Raw genomic sequence first — 24,876 nt, forward strand, 5'->3', positions numbered from 1 at the left:
GAGGAAAAGCAAAATGATACAAGTAGTTATATCTAGATAATTACTGCAGAGAAAGTGTGGAAAGAAGTATGAAGAAGGGGGTATCTTGCTTCATATTTTTTAAAAAAAATATTCATATTTTATGTCACAGACAATGCCAATCTAATACAACAGTAATGCAAAGAGGAGAAGTTGATAGTAAGAAAGGTCATCTTCCCAGGCTCAAAAATTCACAGGGATGCGAATGTGGCCATGAACCATATGCTTCATTGGAGAAAGACTATGATATATATCTAAGCAAAATATTAATGTGCAAAGACATCCCATTGACAACAAAGGGGCATATTGTCGGGTTTTCCAAGTTGTCAAATGTTGCTATAAAAGCTGAGCGAGGAAAAGTTGAATGATGCCTTTGAATGACAGTGCTGAGAACATTTCTGAGAATACCTTGGACCATAAAAATAACAGATTATTGTGTTTAATATTAAATAAGAAGCACTAGTAAAGAAGCTCAAGCACTTAACATCTCAGACATGCAGTATGAGAATAAGCATAATTGGAAAATATTCTAATGCTTGGAATAAATCAAAGACCATAAAAAAGGGAGGCTGACACAGAAGCAAGATGGCTAGATACTATCACTGTTGACACAAGTAGGACTTTTCAAGAGCTCAGAGAGAGTGTTACTGATGGAGAGTCCTGGTGCCCATCAGGTCATGAAGAATCAGAAGTACACAACCTTTTCAAGAAGGGACCAGAATTGCTTATGTCTATGTTCAACAGGGGTGGAACTAAAGAATATGTTTTGTTAAAGACCTATGGTGTCAGATGCAGACCTAAAGCCAGATGCAGGATCATTGGCTTTTAGTGTTTATTTAATTTGTAGCTTTCTGCAGTGAACTTCCCAAAATTTATGGGTTTCTCATTTTGCTAGGTTGCAGCCTTTATGAACTATTGTACTCTCTGCAAGTAGCAATCTAAATACTATATACCTCCAAATATGACCTACTACCTCCTGTTCAGTAAGCACATTGAACTGGTTTCTTACTACAATAAAGAAACATGCCAGTTTTAGCATCTCCTCTGAGCAAGCCATCTAGGTCATGCAGTTCCTAGCTCTTACCTGCACAACACCTTGCCTTTAGAAGTTCAGGGAAGTGCTTTGCAAAGTATTTCACAGATCTGAGATATCAGAAAGAAGTATTGGGAAGAAAAGTAATGATCCAGGGGAGTACAGGAAGCAGGGTTTGGTCCTACTCTTCCAATTTCATTACCTAAAAGGCATAGGATTCATTTTATGAATTGATTGAATCTGCTAATCACCTTTTTTCAGATCATTTCCACTTTTGCAAAGAGATCCAGATGTGTCTGTTGTTTAAGCATTAATCTCGTGTGTTAGATCCTTCCAGAATGACTCCTAGTGACAAAAGTACCAAGCCACAGTAGAATAAAAGGATGTGGCACCCTGTGAACCCCTATGAAACCATTTCCTTCCTTTCCCTAATAATAGATAGTAGGCATACTATTAAAATAGTATGCCTTGGTGGAGCAGTGGGCTAATGCCTCCTTAAGTAACACCAGCTGCCTGCAATTAGTGCAGGTTCGAGTCCCACCAGGCTCAAGGTTGACTCAGCCTTCCATCCTTCCGAGGTAGGTAAAATGAGGACCCAGATTGTTGGGGGCAATAAGCTGACTTTGTAAAAATGCCGCTTGGGGGGGGGGAAGCCCTAATAAGCAGGCATATACATAGAATGAAGGTTATTGCTAAGCACATTGATTTGTGCTTTAGATTGTAAGCCGCCCTGAGTCTTCAGAGAAGGGCGGGATATAAATGGGATTGGGAAAAAAATGTATTTGAGAGGACATTGTAGGAAAAGATATATTAAGCCTCTGATTATTGCCTTGCTTGAGAGATATGATATCATCCACAATTATACTGTATTGTTTTGAATCAATTTATAGTAACTAGATTGAAAATGGATGCAATACTCAATATTGTAAATAAAATGTTTCTTAAAGTTTACAGTTCTTTATTTCTATATCTCCTTATATGGATAAAAATGCCAAATCCAATCTAAACATCTGGCTGACTGTGTGAAGATCCATACCAAAAAAAAATAACAAATTTTGCATTTGTCAAACACAAAAGGCCATGCTGCTTGCACACATACATTACAACATCTTAGGTTTGGGGAAAGAACGTAAGGCCAACACCAGCTAAAGAACTGGCAGCTGTGACTTCAAAGTGTTGCAAATAATAATAATTTATTAAATATACAAGCCATTCAACCACCAATGACTCTGGAATACAAATATTTGAAATAATAGTGGATGGGGAAAATTTCTGTTTATAAAGCTCCTAATTTTCTTCCTCACTGAAAATCTTTTGCTGGTGGTAAAATTTGAGGCTGCTTATTTATGCCAGCCCTCAACAATGAAGCTTGCTGAAAATCAAATCATTGGCAACATACCAATAATTAAAAGGAAACTCTGCTAGGGAGTTCACTGCAGCATTGTAGACTAACATAGTTAAAGGGAGAGAAACTTTCCTCTTGTTGGAAGCTTTTGGCTTTCAGATATAACCAGAATAAAATTTTGCCTTCAGGCAGCTGCATGAATACTCTCAGATCTAGGAGGAAAAAACACCAGAATTTTCAGAGAACAAATTCTTTATGAACTGGTTTTCTTGGAAATCTCTAGAAAACCCTTCCTTCCTTCCTTCCTTCCTTCCTTCCTTCCTTCCTTCCTTCCTTCCTTCCTTCCTTCCTTCCTTCCTTCCTTCCTTCCTTCTCTGCCTATGACCACACTCTCTCAGGTGCATACATATACTTGTAAAACATGGAAGACTTTTACTGAAACCATAAGATTTAATAAAAATGCTAGAATCCTATTATGGTTTAATTGATTCCTTCATGATGGTGGTTTTGGTTGAACTGCTGAAATGCTTATGGAACTATTGTCATGTGAAAATTTCAAGCAATTACTGAATAGATAATACTTTTAGTTTATTCTACTTGGCAAAGGAGAAACAACACAGAGTAAATAAATGCCTTCTCTCACTGTTGTGTGATAACTATCTCAAGACCATCAGAAGCAAAGTCCACGAGGAAGAGTAATGAGAGTATCTTCTTGATCATGATGAGGTACCATCTAGGTCAGGAGTAGGCAACCTTGGCTCTTTTATGACTTGTGGACTTCAATATCCAGAATTCCTGAACCAGCCATGCTGGCTCAGGAATTCTGGGAGGTGAGGTCCACAAGCCATAAAAGAGCCAAAGTTGCCTACCCCTGATCTAGGTCACCATAAGCCCAACCCAATGTAGAACAATAATGGAGTTTCCAGAACTATTGCCAGAATAAACTTATTTTCCTTATTCATCCTCCTATCCCATCCTTTCTTTTTGTCTTATGACATGCAATTCAATGAATTCAAGTAATGATAGGGAATAGCTTAAACCTGACGTATCTTTCCCACTTACCCAATTTTGTGCTACCATTCATTGTATTAGTCCTATCTATGGCTGAAATTTAGCACAAATTTGGGTGATCACCACTGCTGTCTGTATTACAGTTACTATAATAATGTATTTGATGCAAATTTATTAAATTTTATGTGTTTTCTAAGTTTTGTTAATAATAATTACAGCTTTATGTATTTTATTATTGTGATCTGTGGTCTAAAGGCCTTAATAAATTTTGATCATGACTTGAAATGAACTTTGCAGTCCTTGTGCTGACATTTGGATAGTTTTCTTTTTTCTTTTAGGACATGCTCACAAGGCCATGGAGAACCAATACTCTTGTCCACCCTGTAGTCCTAATTGGATCCTAAGCTCTAATATTTTTTTTTCAATTACATAAGTTTTATTACTTTATAGTATATAATACAAAGAAAATACAAAAGTAAATAGCAGGAAAGATAGGGAAGGGAAAAGAGAAGAGAAAAGTGAGGGAAGGAAGAAAAAAAAAGCCATTGACTTCTGACTTCCTTTGATGCAGTAAAATAGAACTTCAACATCAGACCTCAACTTTTAACTTTTATAAAATAATATAAACTAGCCATTTCGATACTGTCAAATCTATCTAATCGGTAAAACCCAAAATCAAAGTTTCATTTTTTTTCCACCTCAAGCACAAAGTCCAGAAACGGTTTTCACATAGCAATAAAGGTATTTGTGTTCTTTTCTTTAATCAGTAGAGACAATTTACCCATCTCTGCTAGCTCCATCAGTTTTTGCAACCATTCCTCCATTGTGGGAATCAGTGTGGTCTTCCATTTCTGAGCGTAGACTACTCTTTCTGCTGTCAACATCAAGGTTCCATATTTTTTTCTAGATCTTTGTCCATTAGCCCCAAAAGAAAACACTTTAAGAATGTTCAGTGTTAACCTATGAATCCTGCTCCAATATTTTCTTGCTTTATCATACATCCACCACAAGTGGTAGAAGAGATATGTTTCTTTTTTTAATCATAATGTGAAACCTATTTTACAGAACAAAGAGAAGTTCCATTGCTAGAAGACAAGAGAAGAAGTTTGTATTTTGATAAAAGAAACAAGAAAAGGAGATAAATCAGAATGGGGAAAAACATTTGGGCATGGGGGGGAAGTGTTCCCTCTTTTTCTTAATTCTTGCTGTTACAGGAAATTATTTTTCTTTAAAGAATTAGCCACTGAGACAAGAAGGGAACTATTTTTGAATTTATTACAGCTTTCTTTCAGATGGATTTGCGGGATTTCTTCATTCCTCATTATTTATTCAAGAAAAGAGTTAAAACATAGAAAAAAGAGACTTGCCCATCTAAATAATACCTGGATAAAGCATATATGGAATCTCTATTTTGAAAGAGAATTTTTCATTCAGAATAGAATAATTTTCTACCTTTTCATGTTTGGGGAGATAGATCAAACTGAGTTCAAAACAAATACCTGTTCAAAAGTCATTCAGATTCAGAACAATTGAGTCTTTTATGATGATAAACCTAAGAAGATTGATTCTTAGTTTTCTATTATTAGCCAAGCCGGAATGAATAGATGGTTTGTTTTCTTTTGGCAGCCGTTTATACATGCATTTCTCTCTACAGTGTTAAGGCAATACTAAAGCTATTAGCTACAGTTTACTATCCACTGTATATTGTCTACTGAAAACTAAGCAGGGATTTCAAATAGGAGTTTTGTATTTGACCATGGGCCCTCACCTCTGAGGGCCTTCTCCCAGCTAAAATAGCCACTTATAAAACTGAGAAACTATATTGATAACAAAGAGGAACTGCTGGATGAGGCATTTATTTTATCTGTTATTTAGCTGCTAATTTTAGAAGGGAAATGTCATGATCCCTGAGTTCCTTTCTTATATATTTTTTTTCTTCAAACTGGACTTGACATGAACATCTCTTTAATGAGAGGATGCCTTTAAAGGATTATCCTAAAAAAGTGAAACAGTTGGGTATTTACACAGTATTCCTTTCAGAAATGGAAATTAGTACTGTCCCAATTGTGATACTCGCCACCACCTTCTTCCCAAGCAAAAGATAGCTGATTAAAACTTGAAAAAGAATTGGAAACAGGGAAAGGGCGCTTCCTTAAAATGGGTCCAGTTCAGAAGCCTTAAAACTTTGCCAATATTTTATATGCACTTGGGAAAAAAACACTTTTAAATTCCAGCTGTTGGCAGTTGTGGTCTGATATGATTAGATAACAAGATAAACAGTCTTTAGACAGCTATTAATTCCTTTTGAGGTCTTCAGTATTTGATAACCTAAGGGATCCCCTCCTCCCACTTGGGATGTTTTCACAAAGTTATTGTTTCAACACCATCTTATTCTCCAGATGCTGGAGAATCCCCTCATTCCCACCCCCTAAAAATCCCTGGAATTGATCAGTATTTACATGATTTTTTAAAAAATATCTTGTTTTGAGATGTTAGGGCTATGACAGTTTATAACACAGAGGAATATGTATGAAGCACCTCTTTTCAACTTATTCAAGCAACCATATCTTTTTTTCCAGCTCCTTTGGCTGCTTTAGAATCTGTTTCTGGCTGTGCACAGCCATTTTGCTTTGCTTGGAAAAATACACCTGAGTTTGTACCTATGCAAAGCTGCTTTTTTCTGAATCAAAAGGCAAATAATCACACTGTTTCCCCTTCAGTCAGCTGCAGTCTTACCAGTGCTTTGTTTAATAGAAAACTCTGAGCTCTTTTATCATGGCACTAGTGATCTAATGTACTTTTTTGCATGTGGAGAAGCCCATCTGTTATTATATACATGTACTAAGAAACAAAAAAAGTCAAAAAAATATGGGTCTGGAAAAGCTTAGATATATTTTTTTTCTTTTTATGACCCTTTGTTTCCTTTATTCGAGGTGAAGTCAAGGTGACTGGATGGAGCAGAAAATTTACTGGCCGGATACCCTTCCTGACACCTACATAGATCTCACAGCAAATATTTTCTTTTTGTTCCCTGAAACAGAAATATCTGCCACTGCCTCGGATTAAACTCTCAACCTTCTGAATGGGAGGCGAGCATCTTCACCTCTAAGCAACCATCCCACTCTAAATCAGAACCCATATAACACTTGGAAAACCTTGTTCACCATAACAATTTACTGAATTCCCACTTCCAAAATCAGTATATCAACTGGAATAAAGCTATCCTTAAAATTTACACTTGTCTAGTTTCTGAATATGCCATTTTTCAAATGTTGGAATTGATTTAAGTGAGACTCAGTAAGTCAAAACTATACCATACGCCATGCTAAATTTCATTTTTAATACCTTTGCTTTTTTTCCCCTTTGCTTTTCAGTAGCTGTCTTCAGGGCCGCTTTCCCTCAGAGGACTCTGCCTAACCTCTAAGCTCTACATGTTTCAGATCCATTTTTGAAGGAGCATTAATGCCATGCACCATACGGAATGTGTTGTCCTTTGTGGTCCCTTTCTATAGGATCAGTGCTTCATCAGAGATTGCATTGGCACTACCCTACCTGGTATTTAGGAAAGTCCCAAAGAGTTGGCTATTTCAGAACAGTTTAGGGATATTTATTTTACTTTAAATTTACATTTTTGGACCGACCACATACCAATCTTTCTGGGCACATACTAGGATCAAAAATTGCCACTGTGCCTTCCCAGCCAATTTGAACTGACAGGTTGGTGCAGTCCAGTTTCCTTCATTTCAACAATGTGTTCTATCAGAAATGTGTATCTTTGGTCTGGTTTATGCAATAGGATCTGGATGGCTCCCACCCTGTTGGCATTTTGAAGGGCCATAAACATCTGCTATTCTCCCAGGCTTTGGGCTAGAGATGTTAGTGATCACATTGCTGGATTTTAGATGTTGGTGGGGTGGTTTGGGGTTTCTGGGTTCACCAATTTCCTTCCTTCCTTCCTTCCTTCCTTCCTTCCTTCCTTCCTTCCTTCCTTCCTTCCTTCCTTCCTTCCTCTTCTGTTTACTCCCTCCCTCCCTTCTGTGGCTCACAATACACAAGAGAATATAATCAGAAAAACAAACAAGAAAACAAAACAGGAAGGAAAGAAGCTTTAAATCCACAAATAAGGTTATATAAAGGACTGATAACATGGTGGTTCATCCCCCCTAAAATATACACTTTTTATTATAGGAAGTAATATTCCTTGGTATGATGGAGGTAAGTCTTATTTGTTTTTGTATTACAGTATTATCATTTTTTTAAATTTTATTTCATATTTTCATTGCATTGGAGTATGTATGTGTTGTTTACAGCTATCTGCAATTGAAGCAGCTTAGAAGCCAAAATAAATAAATAGCATGTATAATTTTATTCAGTCTCTGAAATGATCTTAAACCTCAAGCCACACCTTGTTTATTGTGAAGATCAAAATTAAGGGAAACCTCTGTCTGTCTGTCTATCATATATCTCTAGGATCTCTCTCTCTCTCTCTCTCTCTCTCTCTCTCTCTCTCTCTCTCTCTCTCTCTCTCTCTCTCTCTCTCTCTCTCTGTCTATCATCTATCCTCCTCCTCCTCCTCCTCCTTCTCCTCCTCCTCCTCCTCCTCCTCCTCCTCCTCCTCCTCCTCCTCCTCCTCCTCCTTCTTCTTCTTCTTCTTCTTCTTCTTCTCCTTACCTACTTACCTACCAGTACAAACAACAATTTAATTTGTTCTCTTGGTACCTGATAGCTAGCATGAATGAGATTAAGAGGAAGTTAGAAGTTCAAAGTCAAGAAGTTGTCCAGGGAATTCTGGAACTCCCAGGAAAATACTTTTATTGGAATTGTACACAATGGAGAGTCTAATAATTTCACACCATGACACCTGTACCTCACAAAAGTGGCAGGCCCTTGAAAAGAAGTCAACTGTGAAGCCAACCACCTATAAATAAATGATCCACCTATCAAATATTTCTAAGCATAGGGCTTTGAATCCAGAAGGATAGAAAGATCATTTTGGGCATTCTTATTATATGGGTTGAAATACTTTCCCTCTTTCCTGTTGTATGCTTCAATATATAGTTTGTGAAACATTGCCTTAAAAAGTTAAAACTTTCAGGGTTGAAACTGAACTGCATTTCCATTAACAGATTAACAGAGTTGGAAGGGACCTTGGAGGCCTTCTAATCCAACCCCTTGCTCCTGTCTCTTCTTAAAAATCCTCCAGTGTTGGAGCACCCAACATCTTTCAGAGCTTTTTGACAGAGCAAATTTATTTGAAGTCAATTCAAGTTTATGAAAGTTCAAACAACACTCCAAAAGGTTACCCGCCCAACCCAAATAGGGCTCTGATCAAATCCAAGGATCTGATCAGTGCTTTTTTTTGTAAAAGAAAAAGTTGCCGGAACTCACACATGTCATACAATCCACCTTGCCTACCCTACAAGGATCCATCCAAAAAAGGTGCCGGAACTCCATTCTGAGCATTCTATGAGAAAAAAAAGCCCTGGATCCGATCCTTCAGGGGAGACCTTAAATCAATAAAGGGATATTAAGACTTTCTCAGAAGCTGGGCAGGACTAAGCCTGTGCCCAATGACAAGCTGCTTGGTTTGCAGTTAGTTAATTGATGATTCAACACGTTGCCTTGGTCTCTGACTCTCTGTGTATGTCTCTGTCTCTTTGTATATCTCTCTCTGACCCTCCCTCCCCCTTCCCTCCCCCCATGTGTGTGTGTGTGTGTGTGTGTGTGTCTGTGTGTGTGTGTGTGTGTGTGTGAAAGAGAGAGAGAAAGAGAACTGAGTGAGGAATAAGCATATGTATATATTGGGCTTGCACATTCAAATCTGGATAAGGATTAAGCTTTTTGTAAAACACTCTGAAGTTATTCTAATGGAGCTGTGCTTGAGAGCATTATAAAATGTTGCATATCTGCTATATCCTTGAGGAGGATAAGCTAGTACTGTGGGAGGAATAAACAGTAAAAATATGCTTAACATGACTAAGGTGTGGTATTTGAAACGAACGATGGCTGGGTTTCTTTCTTTATTTCTTGGTCTTTTTTAAAATAATTGTCTCTTGCTTGTGGCTAGCTGAGGAATTCTGGGAGTTGAAATCCACAAGTCTTCAAGTTGCTAAGGTTGGAGACTCCTGCCCTAGAATAAGACTGCACATTTCCTTTCTGGATGACAAAGTCCAAAATCAACTCACAATACCTCTAAGTAGGCTAGAGGTTTTCCAGAGGCCATCTGCACATACTTTATCCCCCCCTCTCCTAGATCCAAGTGGGCTCTCCAATGCTTGGAGGGAAAAATCAGCAGGAGTCTGATAGAGTTTTTTCTAATGAATACATTTTATCAGCAAGTGTTTAATGACTTGGAGAAATGACTCTTACCTTGTCCCGAATCCCTTGCCTCACAACTTCCCGTTCAGCCTCCATCTTGGCATATTTCGCTTTCCTTTCTTCTTCCTGCTGTCGGAGTGCCTCCTGTCGTTCTTCTTCTTTCTTGGCAGCATCAGGATCCTTCTCCTCCTCTCCTCCCAACATCTTCCCCATGTCTTTGGTAGCCCCTAATGAAAAAGCAGAAGGCCAAGATTGTGATAGTAGCTCTGCTTGTTTATTATATTGTTCTTGGATTTGACCCTTTTGTAGAAGGAAGGTAAACTACTAGTTTGGATCACCTGCCTCCTATTTCCTGGACTCTAAAACAACCATGTGACGTGGATTGGGATGAGAGAGAGGATCTGGCCCAAGGCCAGTTGGCTTCCATGCCAAGGGCAGTACTAGAACTCTCAGACTCCTGGTTTCTAGGCCAGCCTCTAAACTGCTACTTATTAATAAGACTTTTTGGCTTATTGAGAGAGGCAGCATCCCATAATCCAGGGAAATGTTAGCAAATAAAAATCATAAATCATGGAGACTGTGCTTAGTTTTTTGTTGGCTTGTGTGAGCCAAACCAAGCCTACTTAACCCATTCTACTCCAACCCCTAAGGGAAAAGCCATGGCCTTTTGGAAGGTTAAAATGGTAAAAAGCACTCAAATCTTAGATGGGACACTATTCCAAAGGCCAGGGATGCTACCAAGAAGGCCCACCTCTGAGGTCCCATTAGAGGACAGCATAAAGGACTAAAGCATGCCCACCCTATCTGACCTAGTGGAATGTGGAGATACCTTTGGAGAGGCAGTTCTGCAAATAAACTGACCCTGTGCCATGTTGTGTTTTAAAAATGATAGCCAGCAGCTTGAACTGTACTCAGAAAGCAACTGGGAGCCAGTGCAGCTCATGCAGCAATAGCGTAACTCAAATGAACTGTGAAGCATCCGGAACTGAATTCTGGACTAGCTTCAGTTTCCAGGTCATCTTTAAGAACTGCCCAGTGTAGAGCACATCGCAGTTCAGTTTGGTGGTGGTATGGAAAGCTATCCTAAATTAAGCATTTTGATTTCCCCTGCATATCTTTGTTAGCTAAATGAAGCTATGGTGGCCTTGAATTCTGTTTGGTTTATACATAGGTAGAACTACTCTGATTGTAATACAGTACTTGGGGAACTGGAGTTCAGACATACAGAACCAGAAGAAAATATATGATTCATGCTTCTTAGTGCTGTTTTATAAGCCATTATTAGAATCCAATATAAGCTTAGTCTGAATGCATCTGAAGGCTTAGGCAAGGCTGCAATTCTGTTTTGCTTTTTAAAATTGAAGATGTTATCCCATACAATTATAGGAAGTGGGATTGTTTGAATCAACTCAAGCATCCACGTAATCCAACATCATATTTTAGATATTAGTTCCACTTGCCCTATGGAACCACCCAAATAGGCATGATGGCAATTATCTTTCATTGCCTGTTTACAACATCAAACAGTTGAAAGTAAACTAGAAACATTGAGGGTCCAGTTACAAATGGTTAACCATTATTGAAACTCTGTTCCTCCATCTTTCTTTCTTTCTTTCTTTCTTTCTTTCTTTCTTTCTTTCTTTCTTTCTTTCTTTCTTTCTTTCTTTCTTTCTTTCTTTCTTTCTTTCTCTCTCTCTCTCTCTTTCTTTCTTTCTTTCTCTCTCTCTCTCTTTCTTTCTTTCTTTCTTTTTCTTTCTTTCTTTCTCTTTCTCTCTCTCTCTCTCTCTCTTTCTCTTTTTCCCTTTCTCCCTCTCTCTCCTCCCTCTCTCTCCTTAGTGTGCATCACTGTATCTTCTTTTATAGACATCTAAAAGTTAATTATTTCTCTAAAGCAGGCAGAATTATTTTTATTAAAGAAATTATCCTTGACATTTTAATAATCAAGTCATTACATGACAGCCTTTTTTTTAAAAAAAGAGGAGATTATTATAGTTCAACAACTTATTTTATCTGAACCTTAATTGAAGGTCAACAGAGCTTATTAAAAGAGTGAGTCAATCCAGACTGGGATGGGGAAGTTTATTGATGAATAATTATTCCCTCCTTTAAAAATCAGATTTCCCTCCCCCCCATCCTACTCAGTTGAGTAGAAAGGTATCTTGGCAGGTAAAGAATAAGCATTAGCCTATTGCAAATCTAGGTAAGGGAAAGACCTGTTTATTTACAAGGACAAGACCAAGATAAATGGTCCAAGAACCATGATAAATGGTCCAAGCATAGATGGAGAGGGGTGTGAATCCTGTTTCCTATTCCTCTGCCTTTAAGGATGCCTTCACCTCCCCTGCATCCTCTACTGTCACACATTCAGTATTTAGTTTAGCAATACTTGTGTCTGCTACCCAGCTTGCTCTCCAGCTGTGGGAAACCCTGCAGATGCATGTTGGTGGTGCTACTGAATGTTTTGTTCCAACAGAAGTCCACTTCTCCAAAATGCAGTCCTCAGAGAGAGAGAGAGAGAGAAAGTGCTGGAAATTCTAGCAAATATAGCCACCACTGCTATAGATGCAAACAGATTATTTTGGAGTCCAGGATGTATTGTGTTGGGGAAATGCTGAGAAGTGGAGAAGATAGAAGACTCAAAACATGAGCTTGAATGAACTGTGTCACAATCCTTTCCTCTGTCTCAGCCAAAGCAACATTTCAGCTTTGTAGAACCCCAGGATAATGTCCAGATAGCAGATTGCAACATTAGGGTTATCTCTGTCCACCTTTTCTTTGTGACCATATTTATTCCATTGGAGAAATCAGGTAATTTTGTCACCCAACTCAAGAAATATAAATTGAGCAGAATCTTTTAAGAAAGCATCCATAATTAGAGAGATAGTTTGCACAGAAGGTCAGAAGGCCAATGTTTTGCTTTATGAAATGGAAGAATATTCCCACAATCATTTAATTATTTGAGAGCTACGGTATTGTGTGCAAGACTTCCGACAGCCAAGTATTATCAATATATGTGGGGAATGCTTACAGAATACACAGCATCATTAGCTATGACATCTGGAGATTACACACGTTGTAATATCAGTACATCAAAGATGCTAAGTTGGAAAAACCTGCCAGGTACATATTTGAGTTACATATTTTTAAAACATATGTATAATTTTTATTGAGAATTTTTTCATGGGTAAAAGGCATATAAAGAAAAAGGGAAGGGCAGGAGATGGGAGAGAATACAAAATCAAAGTACAAAAAAGTAAAAGAACAAAAGAACATTAAATAAACAAGAATCAGAAACAACAATCCAGTTGTGTTCTGGATACACGGCTTTGAGTCCAGCTGTGAAACAAACATTTGTCCTCTCATTCTTTCCCTTTATTCATGTTGGCATTATTTTTTTACTTGTTTTACTGTAAATAAACAAGGAGTTTCCTACGATTTCTCAGAGATCAAAATATGTCACAACAGGTATGTGGTTTAATTGATAGAAACAACTTTCATTGTAGCACATGCAATCTGTTTTTCAACTTGCTTTGTTCTACTTTCAGAAATGCATTTTCTCTCTGATTTCAGATACTTCTGCTCCTCCATAATATGTTTCAGAGGGGTTTCTCTCTTTCTTCAAAATACATTTTTGTTTATTTTATTGCAAATTTAAAAAAAATAAAAAATACCAGATCTTCCAAGAACCATGTTAAATGGTCCAAGCATAGATGGAGAGAGGTGATAAAGCCTGTTTTCTATTCCTCTGCCTTTAGGGATGCCCTAAATACTATATATATATTAACAAGCAAGCTATAAACAAAACATAATAACAAGCAAAACAGAAAAAGGGAAAAATATAAACAATCTAACGACAGCACCTATGTATTACATCCTACAGAATAAATTAACATTTCAAATTTAAAAAATCTCCACTGTAAAATATCATGAAATCTGTGCCAACCAGAAACATACTGTGTCATTTTTTTATTAGTAGAAAAAAAATGTTCTTTTCAGAAAGTAGAATAAATGATCAGAAATCCCTCCTCCCCACAAACCTACACAAATTATTTATAGGTATCTTGATCAGTTCTGGCAAAAATCTGTATTAATGTACTGCAAGAAAAATTAAGGTATGAAATGCCAAATACTTATTCAAGTAATATAAAAAAATTGCCTTCAAATGCCATAGTTTGGTTCAAAAACTGACATTATATTATTATGAGATACGTACCATGCAGACTGGTTAAAATATTGGTCTAAGAACAGGGTGAATCCTGGTCCAAGTCCACTGGGAGACTATGGGTCAGTAGTAGCTTTTCTTTAGCTCAACTTATCTTATAGGGAAGTATTAAGGGAGGGAGGGAGAGAGAGAGACTGATGCACACCTCTGAGTTCTTGGTGGAAAATAAACAAAATATATATTTAACAAACAAAAATGTTTGATAGATTATGGAGTCTTTGGTGTTCTCCGAGTTGGTAGCTTTCTTGTAAAAATTTAATTACCAAACTAGGTATCCTCATCAGTCCTAGAAGAGAGTGGTGTTTGCTCTTATTTTTATTTACTAATGTCTTGCCCTGTCAGTGTTGTTGCACAGAGAGCACCAAGGACCTCACAGTTCAACCCTGAGATACAAATATTCTCTTCCATCAGGGTTTGATGAATGTTCAACAAGTGTGTAAATTTGGCCCAATATTTACTGTTTTAGCTCCAGTGGAATGAGCATGCAAGCTCACCATGAGGCTCCTCATGAATTTGTTTCTGTATGTCCTTCCTCTTTTAATTGCCCCCCCTTCCCTCCACTCCTTTAGAAACTTTTGTGAATTCCCTAGGGAAATTTCCTGATATGCCAATCAGCACATTAAGGCTGTAGCAATCACAGGAGAGGCCTTTATTTTGATAAAGCTTTGAATGAAGCATGCCTTCAAAGCTGTTTCAAAACGAAGTCTCTCATTTCTAAAAGAGAGAGAGAGAGAGACAGAGACAGACAAGATCACTCTATTTTGCAGACCATTCACAATTTCTACTGACACTTAAACACATCCTGGAAGTGGTTTCTGAGGACTTCCATCCAAATCTCTATAAAAAGAAAATGTAGCTTCCCCCACCTCCAAGTGAAAAGCATGTCCAAAATATCAGACCAGCCCTGACAACCTTTTCATTTCCCTTCTAAAGACCTTTGAAAAATGGGTTTGCTTTTTGGAGGCAAAATTTCCTCTTTTGAGGATATTGAGGTTTGGGAATGAATGTAGTTTTCTTCTCACAGCCCTGGCTGTTTCAATACCCATCCTTAATTTTAAGCAGACACTCATGCACCAAGTTGCACTATCTTAATGTGGTTATTTTGCCACTAAATGTTGGTGGTAAGTTCTTGGGCTGATGTGTAGGTACTGGTGATCCCAGGCTAGCCATCTCCTGAGTTAAATATAATTGGCAGATCTCAGTGACTCAGTGTTTGAACACCACTTTAAGCCAAAATGACAACAAATAAGCGATATTGCGACTTACGGCAAAGTGTGAAAACAATCTCTATCATACCCTGCGAAAGGCCTGGATTCACAGCATGAGGAATGAATTTTGAAATTATGAAATTGCTGTTGTACTGCAAAGCAAGGATCCAGGATGCAGAAAGTTGAAGAGTCCTTCTCAGAATGTCTTTCTTGATTACAACTATAAGCCCACCTCAACGTCTGGCAAAGAAAACTGTCACAAGCACATAGGGAAAAGCGATTTTAATGGTCCTCCCTCTGTGATTCTAATTTTCCTTAAGCTATAACAAGGGACCATTCCAAAATAGAACCCCTTCTTCCTTCAAAACTCTAGCATCATCATGCTGTTTGCATAGCCTGGGCTGGAGCCATTCAACATGAAAGGTTAACCTGTTGCTATTGAGACTTTAGTGCTTAATCTCAATGACAACAAAACAGAGAGAGGGAGAGAGAAAAAAAACCAGAACCTAATTGGAGAATGAATAGGCTAATGGAGTTTAGTCACTCCGGGAGATCAAAGTAATCCTTTGAGTTCCTGGTGTTAATTACTGCAAGTCTGGCAAGAAAGGGAATGATGGGAATCGTAGGCTTTTTACAATTATTACTGGCAGTATAGTTGTTGGAAGCTTACCTTCTCTTTCTCTGCAATCACTTGATTTCCTATTTTGAGCAAAGCTCTGCATGCCACTCTCATGAGGGCAGAAGAAAAAGAGGAATACTTTAAAATATAGGTAAAGGGACGCGGTGGCTCAGTGGGTTAGGACGCTGAGCTTGTCGATCAGAAGGTCGGCAGTTTGGCGGGTCGAATCCCGAGTGCCGTGTAACAGAGTGAGTGCCTGTTACTCGTCCCAGCTTCTGCCAACCTAGCAGTTCGAAAGCATGTAAAAATGCAAGTAGAAAAATACGGACCACTCCGGTGGGAAGGTAACAGCATTCCGTGCGCCTTTGGCATCTAGTCATTCCGGCCACAGGACCACAGAAACATCCTCGGACAAGCGCTGGCTCTTCGGCTTTGAAATGGAGATGAGCACCGCCCCCTAGAGTCGGAAACAACTAGCACACATGTGCGGGGGAACCTTTACCTCTACCTTTAAAGGAGCACACCAACTTCATTGTCTCTAAGTCTTCCAAATTGCTTTCAAAAAGAATGATGCTCCACTCAAGCCAGGGTGAATAACTCTTTCTCCTGCCTTTCCCCTTTCATTTCTAGTGATAGAAGCAAACTTGGGTTAGTTAATATTTAATCACTTGCAATGGAAGTTTTCAGCTGACTACATCAAAAACCATTGAAGAGCAGTGCTTGTTCAGCACCTTCCATCTGCCAGTGAAATGGAGTCTTTCTCCACCTCCAAATTTCTGGTGAGAAGCAGACAGTGTGAAAGGCAGAGATCAAAGGGAGTCTGAAAGTATAACCACTAAAGGTTGTGCAAACTGAGGAATCTCCAAAGGGCTATTTCAATTAAGTGAAGACTCAATGGGATCGCTCAATTGCAACCAAAAATTTTATCAGGTGGCTTCAAAGAAATCTGTAGATGAGCTAAAAAACCTGATTAAGAACATATTATTATGGAGGAAATCTAAGTCTTGGTCACTAAGAGTTGGTACTGACCTGGTGGCACATAATCAATCAATCAATCAATCAATCAATCAATCAATCAATCAATCAAAGCACTCTTTGCAGTGTGACTTAGGTGGCTTTTCTGCTGCTTCTGTGGTTCTCACAAGCTACAATGTTGCAATCCCCTTTTCATTGTGAGATGTATGGCCTCTGGAGATACTGTGAGCAATCAGCCCACGAGTTTCACTGCCTCCATAAACTCTCTGCCCTTCAAAGCAGTTTTGGGGTGCAGAACAAGTATTGGTTTAGAACTCATTTCCATTCTTAAGTCACAACTTCTTTAATGTAGCCAACATATTCAAGATTCTCTTGAAAGTCTGAGTGTCATATTTCTGGACTGATTTTGTCATTTTTATTGGGAAGTCTATCCCAACTGCCAATACTGTGAAAAATCAGATGGTGATTTTTTTTATCCCACTTTTATTTATATATTATATGATCAGCTCAAGCTGGCCAACATGCCTAAAACTCCTGCCTCCTTTTTTGCCCGCAACAAGAAACCTGTCAGGTGGATTGGGCTGAAAGAGAATGACTGGCCCAAAGTCATCTAAACAGCTTCTGTGCCAAAAGGGAAATCTAGAACTCAGAGTCTTATAGTTTCTAGGCCAGGCGTCTTTAAACTTGGCCCTTTTATGACTTGTTGACTTCAGTTCCCAGAATTCCTCAGCCAGGCACCCTGGCTGAGGAATTCTAGCAGTTGAAGTCCACAAGTCATAAGAGGGCCAAGTTTGAAGACCCTTGTTCTAGGCCAGGGATCAGGAACCTGAAACAGTGAAAGAGCCACTCGGAACCGGTTCCCTCACAAAAGGAAAAAACTGGGAGCCACAAAAAATGTGTGTGCATTTGCGTACATGCGCACATGTGCAGAACAGGGTTTGACTGAAGAGTGGAGCCAAGGCGAGATATGCACCTACCCTGCATATTTGAATTGATTGGTTAAACTTTTTTAGTCCCACTTTTTTTTGGGGGGGGACTGCACATGGCAGAGGACTGGGAGCTGCAGGAAACAGCTGAAAGAGCCGCATGTGGCTCCGGAGCCGCGGGTTGCAGACCTGTGTTCTAGGCTAACACTTTAACCACTACGCCAAACTGGGTCTCTTAAATTAGCTCTTTCCCTCATGCACACACTTCATCTCCTTTGCAAAACTGGTTTATACCAACTGATATGCAGCATTTCAGCAGACTGCAAGTTTCTTTTGGAAAACAAAATCCTAAGAATGGGTTTAATACCACCCTTAATGTAGTCAGTCACAAGGACTTCAGATACAGAAGGGACCAGACATACAAAGAAACTTCAGTGTAGGACAGGGGTAGGCAACCTTGGCTCTTTTATGACTCATGGACTTCAACTCCCAGAATTCCTCACTCAACATAGCTGATGAGTCATAAAAGAGCCGAGGTTGCCTACCCCTGGTGTAGGAGAATAAAAGGGAACATAATAAACTTAACTTGCCATGTATGATCAATTAAATCCACCTCTATTTCTTCACACATTTATTTCACAATTGGTTTTTGTGGCACTTCTCACGCAGCATAGCTATCCAGCATGTGACTGAGAAAGCAAGGAAGTTTCCTAGCCACCTATTTTTTTTTCCTAACTCAGCTTAATGGGTAGAACTGATTGAATCTGAATTTAATGGCTATTCCATTTAAACTATGTCTGAGGTGAAAGAAAAATCTGCATTTCAATATCAAACACTGCTGTGACCCAAATGAAATTACACAAGGACAACTGGCTGGAAAAATTTAAAAAACTGCCTTCCATAAAAATAATTCTAAAACCTACATTTGCCTGCAGTGTTCCATAACTAAGTTGACATGGAGATAGAGGCAGAAGAGGAGTCAAACAGTGTTTGAAGATGTAAACAAAATGGGGACATCTTAAAAATATGGATATATTAAGCTAGCATTCACGCTTGGATTACATACCTGTGGGTACGAGATAACAAGTGTTTCTCCCTGCCAAATCCTTTGCTTTCAGGATTGTTTCCAGCACCTGTTCTTTTTTGTCTAGACATGGATAGGAACATTGAATTCCTTGCTGAAGCCACTTATAGCAGACATTTTTGTAAATGCATGCTGACATGTCTGTATTGGTTTCAGATGGGCTAATGCAATCTAGAAAGAGGCCTAAATGAGGGTTCACCTCTCTTAATATTATTTACATAAACAAAGATTGCTACAACCAGAAGGGCATTAATAGCATCACTCCTGTTTAGACCTAATTTTCATTTACACAAATGTAATTTAACATGAGAATGCACGATGTTGTTAGGAATTAGGCTGATATACCAGGAAGTACTCAGAATAGTGAGAGATACTATATCAACAAAATCCCATCTGCTTTCATTAACCTGGAAAGATAAGGAGCATGGTGGCTTGTGTGGTTAGGATACTGGAATGGAGGTGAGCAAGCCTACATTTGAGACCTGAGTGTTGCCATAGGGCTGGGTTGAACTCTTGTCCTTCACTCCAACTCCTGCCACAGACACAAAAGGAGACCCAAGTGAGTTACACCCGACCCCCCAGACTATGGTAATGTCACCTGCTAATCCTTTCAACCCAAAAGTGTGTTGGTGTTTCTGACATGTGCATGATGAAAATCTGGAAAGATGGGAAGGAAAGGCCTAAATTTAAACCCTGACATATAGAGGGGTTCTTATTTCTGGGAGTTGCAGAAGACAGATTATTCCTTATAGCTGTTGTCTTGTCTTCTGAGCCAATATCTTTTTGTAAAGCAGTTGTGATTCCTTTAAAAAGTCTTATTGTCCTCTTCAATCCACAAATAATAATTTCTTGTTTTATATCTTTACTTACAATAACATTATTAATCTTTGCATTCTCTAAAAAAAATCCAAGTCGGTTACAGGAAGCTGATAAATACTTCTCCTTCAATAATAAACCAAATCCATACCTGTCTTGCGTTATATCACAGTGTGAAGGTGCAGGAGAATTGAACTCCTGAATCTTTAACACACTTTAATACTGAAGAGTGTAGTTTTCACATCAGACCCATCCATCCTATGTAATACTGGGATAGTCTGATTAACTTGTAATTAAATTTAAATTTCCATTGAAATGAAAAATTTCTTGACAGTGAGAACAATAAACCAATGAAACAGCTTGCCTCCTGGAGAGATGTAGGTGCACCATTGCTGGAAGTTTTCAAGAAAGGATTGGACAATTGTTTGTCTAACACAAGGCCTCCAGCCAGAGCAGGGGATAGAAGACTTCCAAGGCCCTATATGATTCTACGATTCTTTCTTCGGGCTCCACCCATTCCTTTTGGGATTATGTCCCTCAACTCACTGCACAAAGGGCTTAGAAACATCACACAGTACTATTAGACTGTTTCTCCTGTCCTGCCAGAAAATGCTTCACAATGCACATCAACTGTTCTGCATCCAAAGCACATGCTGTATCCTACAGCTGTAATTCCATCCTTAACAGCTGTCTCCTATGTAGTTACTATGGAAGTAAATATCAGCATAAATTATTGCCTCTTCCCTGATTACAGCTTGAATATCTTATAAGGGGGAAGAAATTTGTTGATTATTCCAAATTGATTTCCAAAATTATATTGTCTTGATTCTCATCCAGACACATTTGGATTTTTTAAAATCACCTCGTGATAAAATATAGTAAAAATAATGTTTAAATGGTCTATCTCTGTACCATAAGATTATTTGAAAATGCCAGAAAGAAATTTCATTTCTAAAATAACTCACCATAGAGTGCTAGTGGATGGTCACTTAAACATGAGCCAGCAGTGTGCCAAAAAAGCCAACAAAGCGAATACAAGCTTTGTTTGTTTAAACAGAGGCATAGAATCAAAATCATGTGAAGTATTAGTACCGCTTTATAAAACCTTAATAAGACCACACCTGGAATACTGCATCCAATTTTGGTCACCATATTACAAAAATATGTTGAGACTCTGAAAAAATGCACAGAAGAGCAACTAAGACGATTAAAGGCCTGGAGACTAAAACTAATCTAGAGAAAAGAAAGACTAGCAGTATTCCAGTGTTTGAGGGGCTGCCCCAAAGAAGAAGAGGTCAGCTTATTTTTCAAAATACCAGAAAGCAAGACAAGAAACAATGGATGGAAACTAATCAATGAGAGAAACAACCTAGAACTAAGCAGGAACTTCCTAACAGTGAGAACAATTAACCCTTAGAACTGCTTGCCTTCAGAAGTTGTAGGTGCTCCATCACTGAAGGTTTTTAAGAAGATATTTGACAAACATTTGTCTAAAATGATATAGGGTCTCCTACTTGAGCAGGGAATTGCACTAGAAGACCTGCAAGTTCCCTTCCAGCTCTATTCTGATTGATTGATTGATTGATTGATTGATTGATTGATTGATTGATTGATACACCATGACTTTGCTAAGCAGTTTTGGGGAAAGGTCAAGGACAGTTTTGGATAGAAGTTTGAACTTACTGACAATTTTAAATTTTATTATATATTGCCTGGTCTTATTTTAAAGCTTGTACATGATTTTTTGAGACACTGTCAAATTGCATTGACAAAGGAAGAAATGGTGAATTATAATTACATTTCAATTGTTTTTGTAAGATACGTGGAAGTTATCAATATGATTGTATTTCATCTTTCTAAAACTTTTCTATTGATCTACTATTATAGCAAGTTGTCCACATAGGAAAAGACTTAAAGATTTATATTGTTGCTACTATTTATATTACTGTGGGTTCTCCTTACAAAAATAAGTTTAGTTTTTCTCTCATAAATTGAGGAACTGCTAAGATTTTTAGCTGATTAAAGCCATATATACTGATCTGAGAATAAATCAATAATAATTACTTCTGAGTCAATTTGTACAGGGCTGTTGTATTAACTGATTCATCAAGTAGATTTGAATTGATTAAACTTTTGGATGCTTAATATCTGCAGATACTTTTAAAGAAAAAAATCCATTTAGAATTAATATAAATGTGAGAAAGTTTTCAAATGCTGCACTTTATGTCCTTTTTATATATTCTTTGAGCACCTCTGGTTAAATTTTTTAAAACCTGAATTTTCATCTTGAATCTTTTTATACTGTTTATTATGGCAAATTGTATCAAAACTAGTGTGACAAGCTAACTACAATTAAATTAGGGCACATGCATAAAGGCACTTAAGAATGATTGTATTAGCCAAAGACATAAGTTCATTGTATTCAGAGGAGCTTTCTTTTAGATAAAAATAGGATTTCAAGTCCTTTGCCGCAATTTGTATGCAATTACTCTACTGATGTAATGGGTAGTGAGAATAACCTTGGGAGACAGGAGGAAGAGCTTCAGCTTAGACAATAGTTTGATAAGAGAAATCCGAGTTCCGAGTAGGAATAAAGATGGAGAAACATCTCAAAATTGACCCTCCCTCATTCTCTAGAATATATTTATTAAATATATTTATATTTATTAAATTTTTATACCGCCCTTCTCCCGAAGGACTCAGGGCGGTGTACAGGGAGGGGGGAAGCACTTAGAGACTTGCAAAATCCTCTTACTGTAACCTTACAATAAAGATAGAGTTAGTTTTCTTATAGGGCTGACATATTTGCATATTCAATGCTAACAAACTAAGCGAACACTGGGATGGAATAAGAAAAACTAAAACAGTTTTTATTGTTAAAAGAACAAGCTTTCATTGGCTAACTGCCAACGTCGTCAGGATGGAAACGCTGGGGTGGGGAGATCGCGTTTATACTGTTGGTGTCTGCACTCCGCTCATGGAGTGTGTCACTGGTCTGTTTGTTGAGGCTGGCCGTATTCCTTTGAGTTGTCACTCATCAGTTTTTGCAGGATGGTGTCTGTTGGGTGGGTGTCTGTTGTCAAAAGTGGATTGCTGGCAGTTCCGTGTGTTATAGCCATAGCTCTAGTCATTCCCGTGTTCTTATACCGGAGGTTCTAAATAGTTGTTGCTCTTCTTCCCTGTGTTCTACAATGCAGGGTGGTTGTGTGTTGCTGCAATCTTGATTTTGATACAATGAGGCGCTCTGTGAATGCTTGCACTGTTTGTCTCCATATCGCGCACATGGTTCCTCTTCCCAATTCCTTAGTGCCTGGTATGCAGGGGGGAGGTCTATGTGCCAGTTGTTAGAGGAGTGGTTTGAAAACCAAGCTTCCTTAAACAAGCGGCCACCTTTAGTGTCGTCACTGACAATTGCCTCGGTCCCTGTTAGATTAAAGACATGGTTGTGTGTAGCCATGTGTGCCCACACCTGTGAATGTTGTTCTTGTCTTCTAATAGTGAGCTTGTGTTCGTGCACCCTAGTCCTCAGTCGTTTTGCCGTCTCCCCAATGTAATTGCAATTGCAATTTCGGCATCACATCTTGTACGCAACTGAGGATTTTTCTTCATTGGGGAGTGGATCTTTAGGGCGCATGACACAAGCTCATAACGTCCGATCAGGTCTGTGGGCAACACCTACCTTGTGAGGAGCTAGTATGCGTGCTGTGGCCTCAGATACACTGTGGATATAAGACAGTGTTATCCGTGATGTTAAGGTGTTTTCACATTGATGGTGGGTTGGTTCACCTGGCCTGCTGTATTGTCTAATGAAGTTAGGTGGATACCCGTTGTTTCTGCAGACATGATAAAGGCAGCGTCTTTCTTCCCTTTTTGCCTTATTCAGGCTGCAATGTGTGTCTATACGGATAACACTGCCTTATATCCACGGTGTATCTGAGGCCACAGCATGCATACTAGCCCCTCACAAGGTCAGTGTTGCCCACAGACCTGATCGGACGTTATGAGCTTGTGTCATGTGCCCTAAAGATCCACTCCCCAGTGAAGAAAAATCCTCAGTCGTGTACAAGATGTCATGCCAGAATTGTAATTGCAATTACATTGGGAAGATGGCAAAATGACTGAGGACTAGGGTGCACGAACACAAGCTCGCTATTAGAAGACAAGAACAACATGCACAGGTGTGGGCACACATGGCTACACACAACCATGTCTTTAATCTAACAGGGACCGAGACAATTGTCAATGACAACTCTAAAGGTGGCCGCTTGTTTAAGGAAGCTTGGTTTTCAAACCACTCCTCTATCAACCTGCACATAGACCTCCCCTCTGCATACCAGGCACTAAGGAATTGGGAAGAGGAACGACGTGCGTGATATGAAGAAAAGAGAAGTTCCTTTAATAGGGCTATGCAGTGCACTTTTTATTTCATTCTGGAAAGATGGTTCAGAATATATGGGGACATTCAAGAAGCTGCCAATGGTTCCCTCAAATCATATGACAGCTGAAGAAGGCAGCTATATGATCCTTGGAAAGGATACAGCTGCTTTAAAAAGTTCTGAACAGGTGCTGGCTTTGGACTCCAGGTGCTCTGAAGCCTATTTTTAGAATCCAGTTTAAAGCTTTACACAGGCAGCCTTATCTCTGGGGTCCAGCTGTAACTGGCATGAAATATTTCAAAGTCTAATCAATGAAAGGAATCTGTAGGTTCTCTGCTGAAGATCAGGGAAAGGCAGCTAGTTTCATAATGGATTTTGGTGACATTTCATAAGAATGGAATAAGGAAGGGTGACTGCTGAAATTTTCTTTACTTGACTACTGGATTCACAAAGTATCAAATGATCAAGAAGACGATTAAATAATCCAGAGGAATACACATGCTTGTGGTTTGAGAAATGCATACTGTATATTTTTTAAAAACAATAAAAACATATGTAATCTCACTATTGATATAAAGGCATTTATATAAAACTTTGACTAAAGATATCATTACAAAATGCATAGCCCAGAGTTTCCATAGCAATTCAACATGATGGACTGAAGCCTCTACTGAAACAAATTCTTTAATTCTCTACATTCTTTCTGCAGTGTAGAATAGGGGTCACCAACCCCTGGTCTGTGGACCAGTACCGGGCCTCAGCATGCCAGCAACTGGTCTGCACAAACAAGCAAAGCCCTATCCATGAGATGCAGGCAGCACACAAAACCACAAAACCAGTCCCTGGTGGCCAAAAGGTTGGGGACCTCTGGTGTAGAAGATTAGGTACCTTGCCTAATCAAGAGGAAAATGGAATTTCTTTGTAT

At 38.6% G+C, this 24,876-nt stretch overlaps 1 protein-coding gene across 1 annotated transcript in view; it reads right to left on the reverse strand.

The window, feature by feature from the left end:
- Positions 1-24,876, reverse strand: part of CPLX1 (complexin 1) — a gene marked incomplete at both ends in the record, with an annotated part of 143,878 nt that overhangs the window by 43,163 nt on the left and 75,839 nt on the right. The window contains one exon of the mRNA XM_081316189.1: positions 9,777-9,952. Coding sequence (XP_081172315.1) covers positions 9,777-9,952 — 176 coding nt within the window. The remainder of the gene's footprint in view (positions 1-9,776; positions 9,953-24,876) is intronic.

Source organism: Vipera berus (genome assembly GCF_964194415.1).
Source record: "Vipera berus genome assembly, chromosome: 2".
In the NCBI taxonomy this organism is placed as follows: domain Eukaryota; kingdom Metazoa; phylum Chordata; class Lepidosauria; order Squamata; family Viperidae; genus Vipera; species Vipera berus.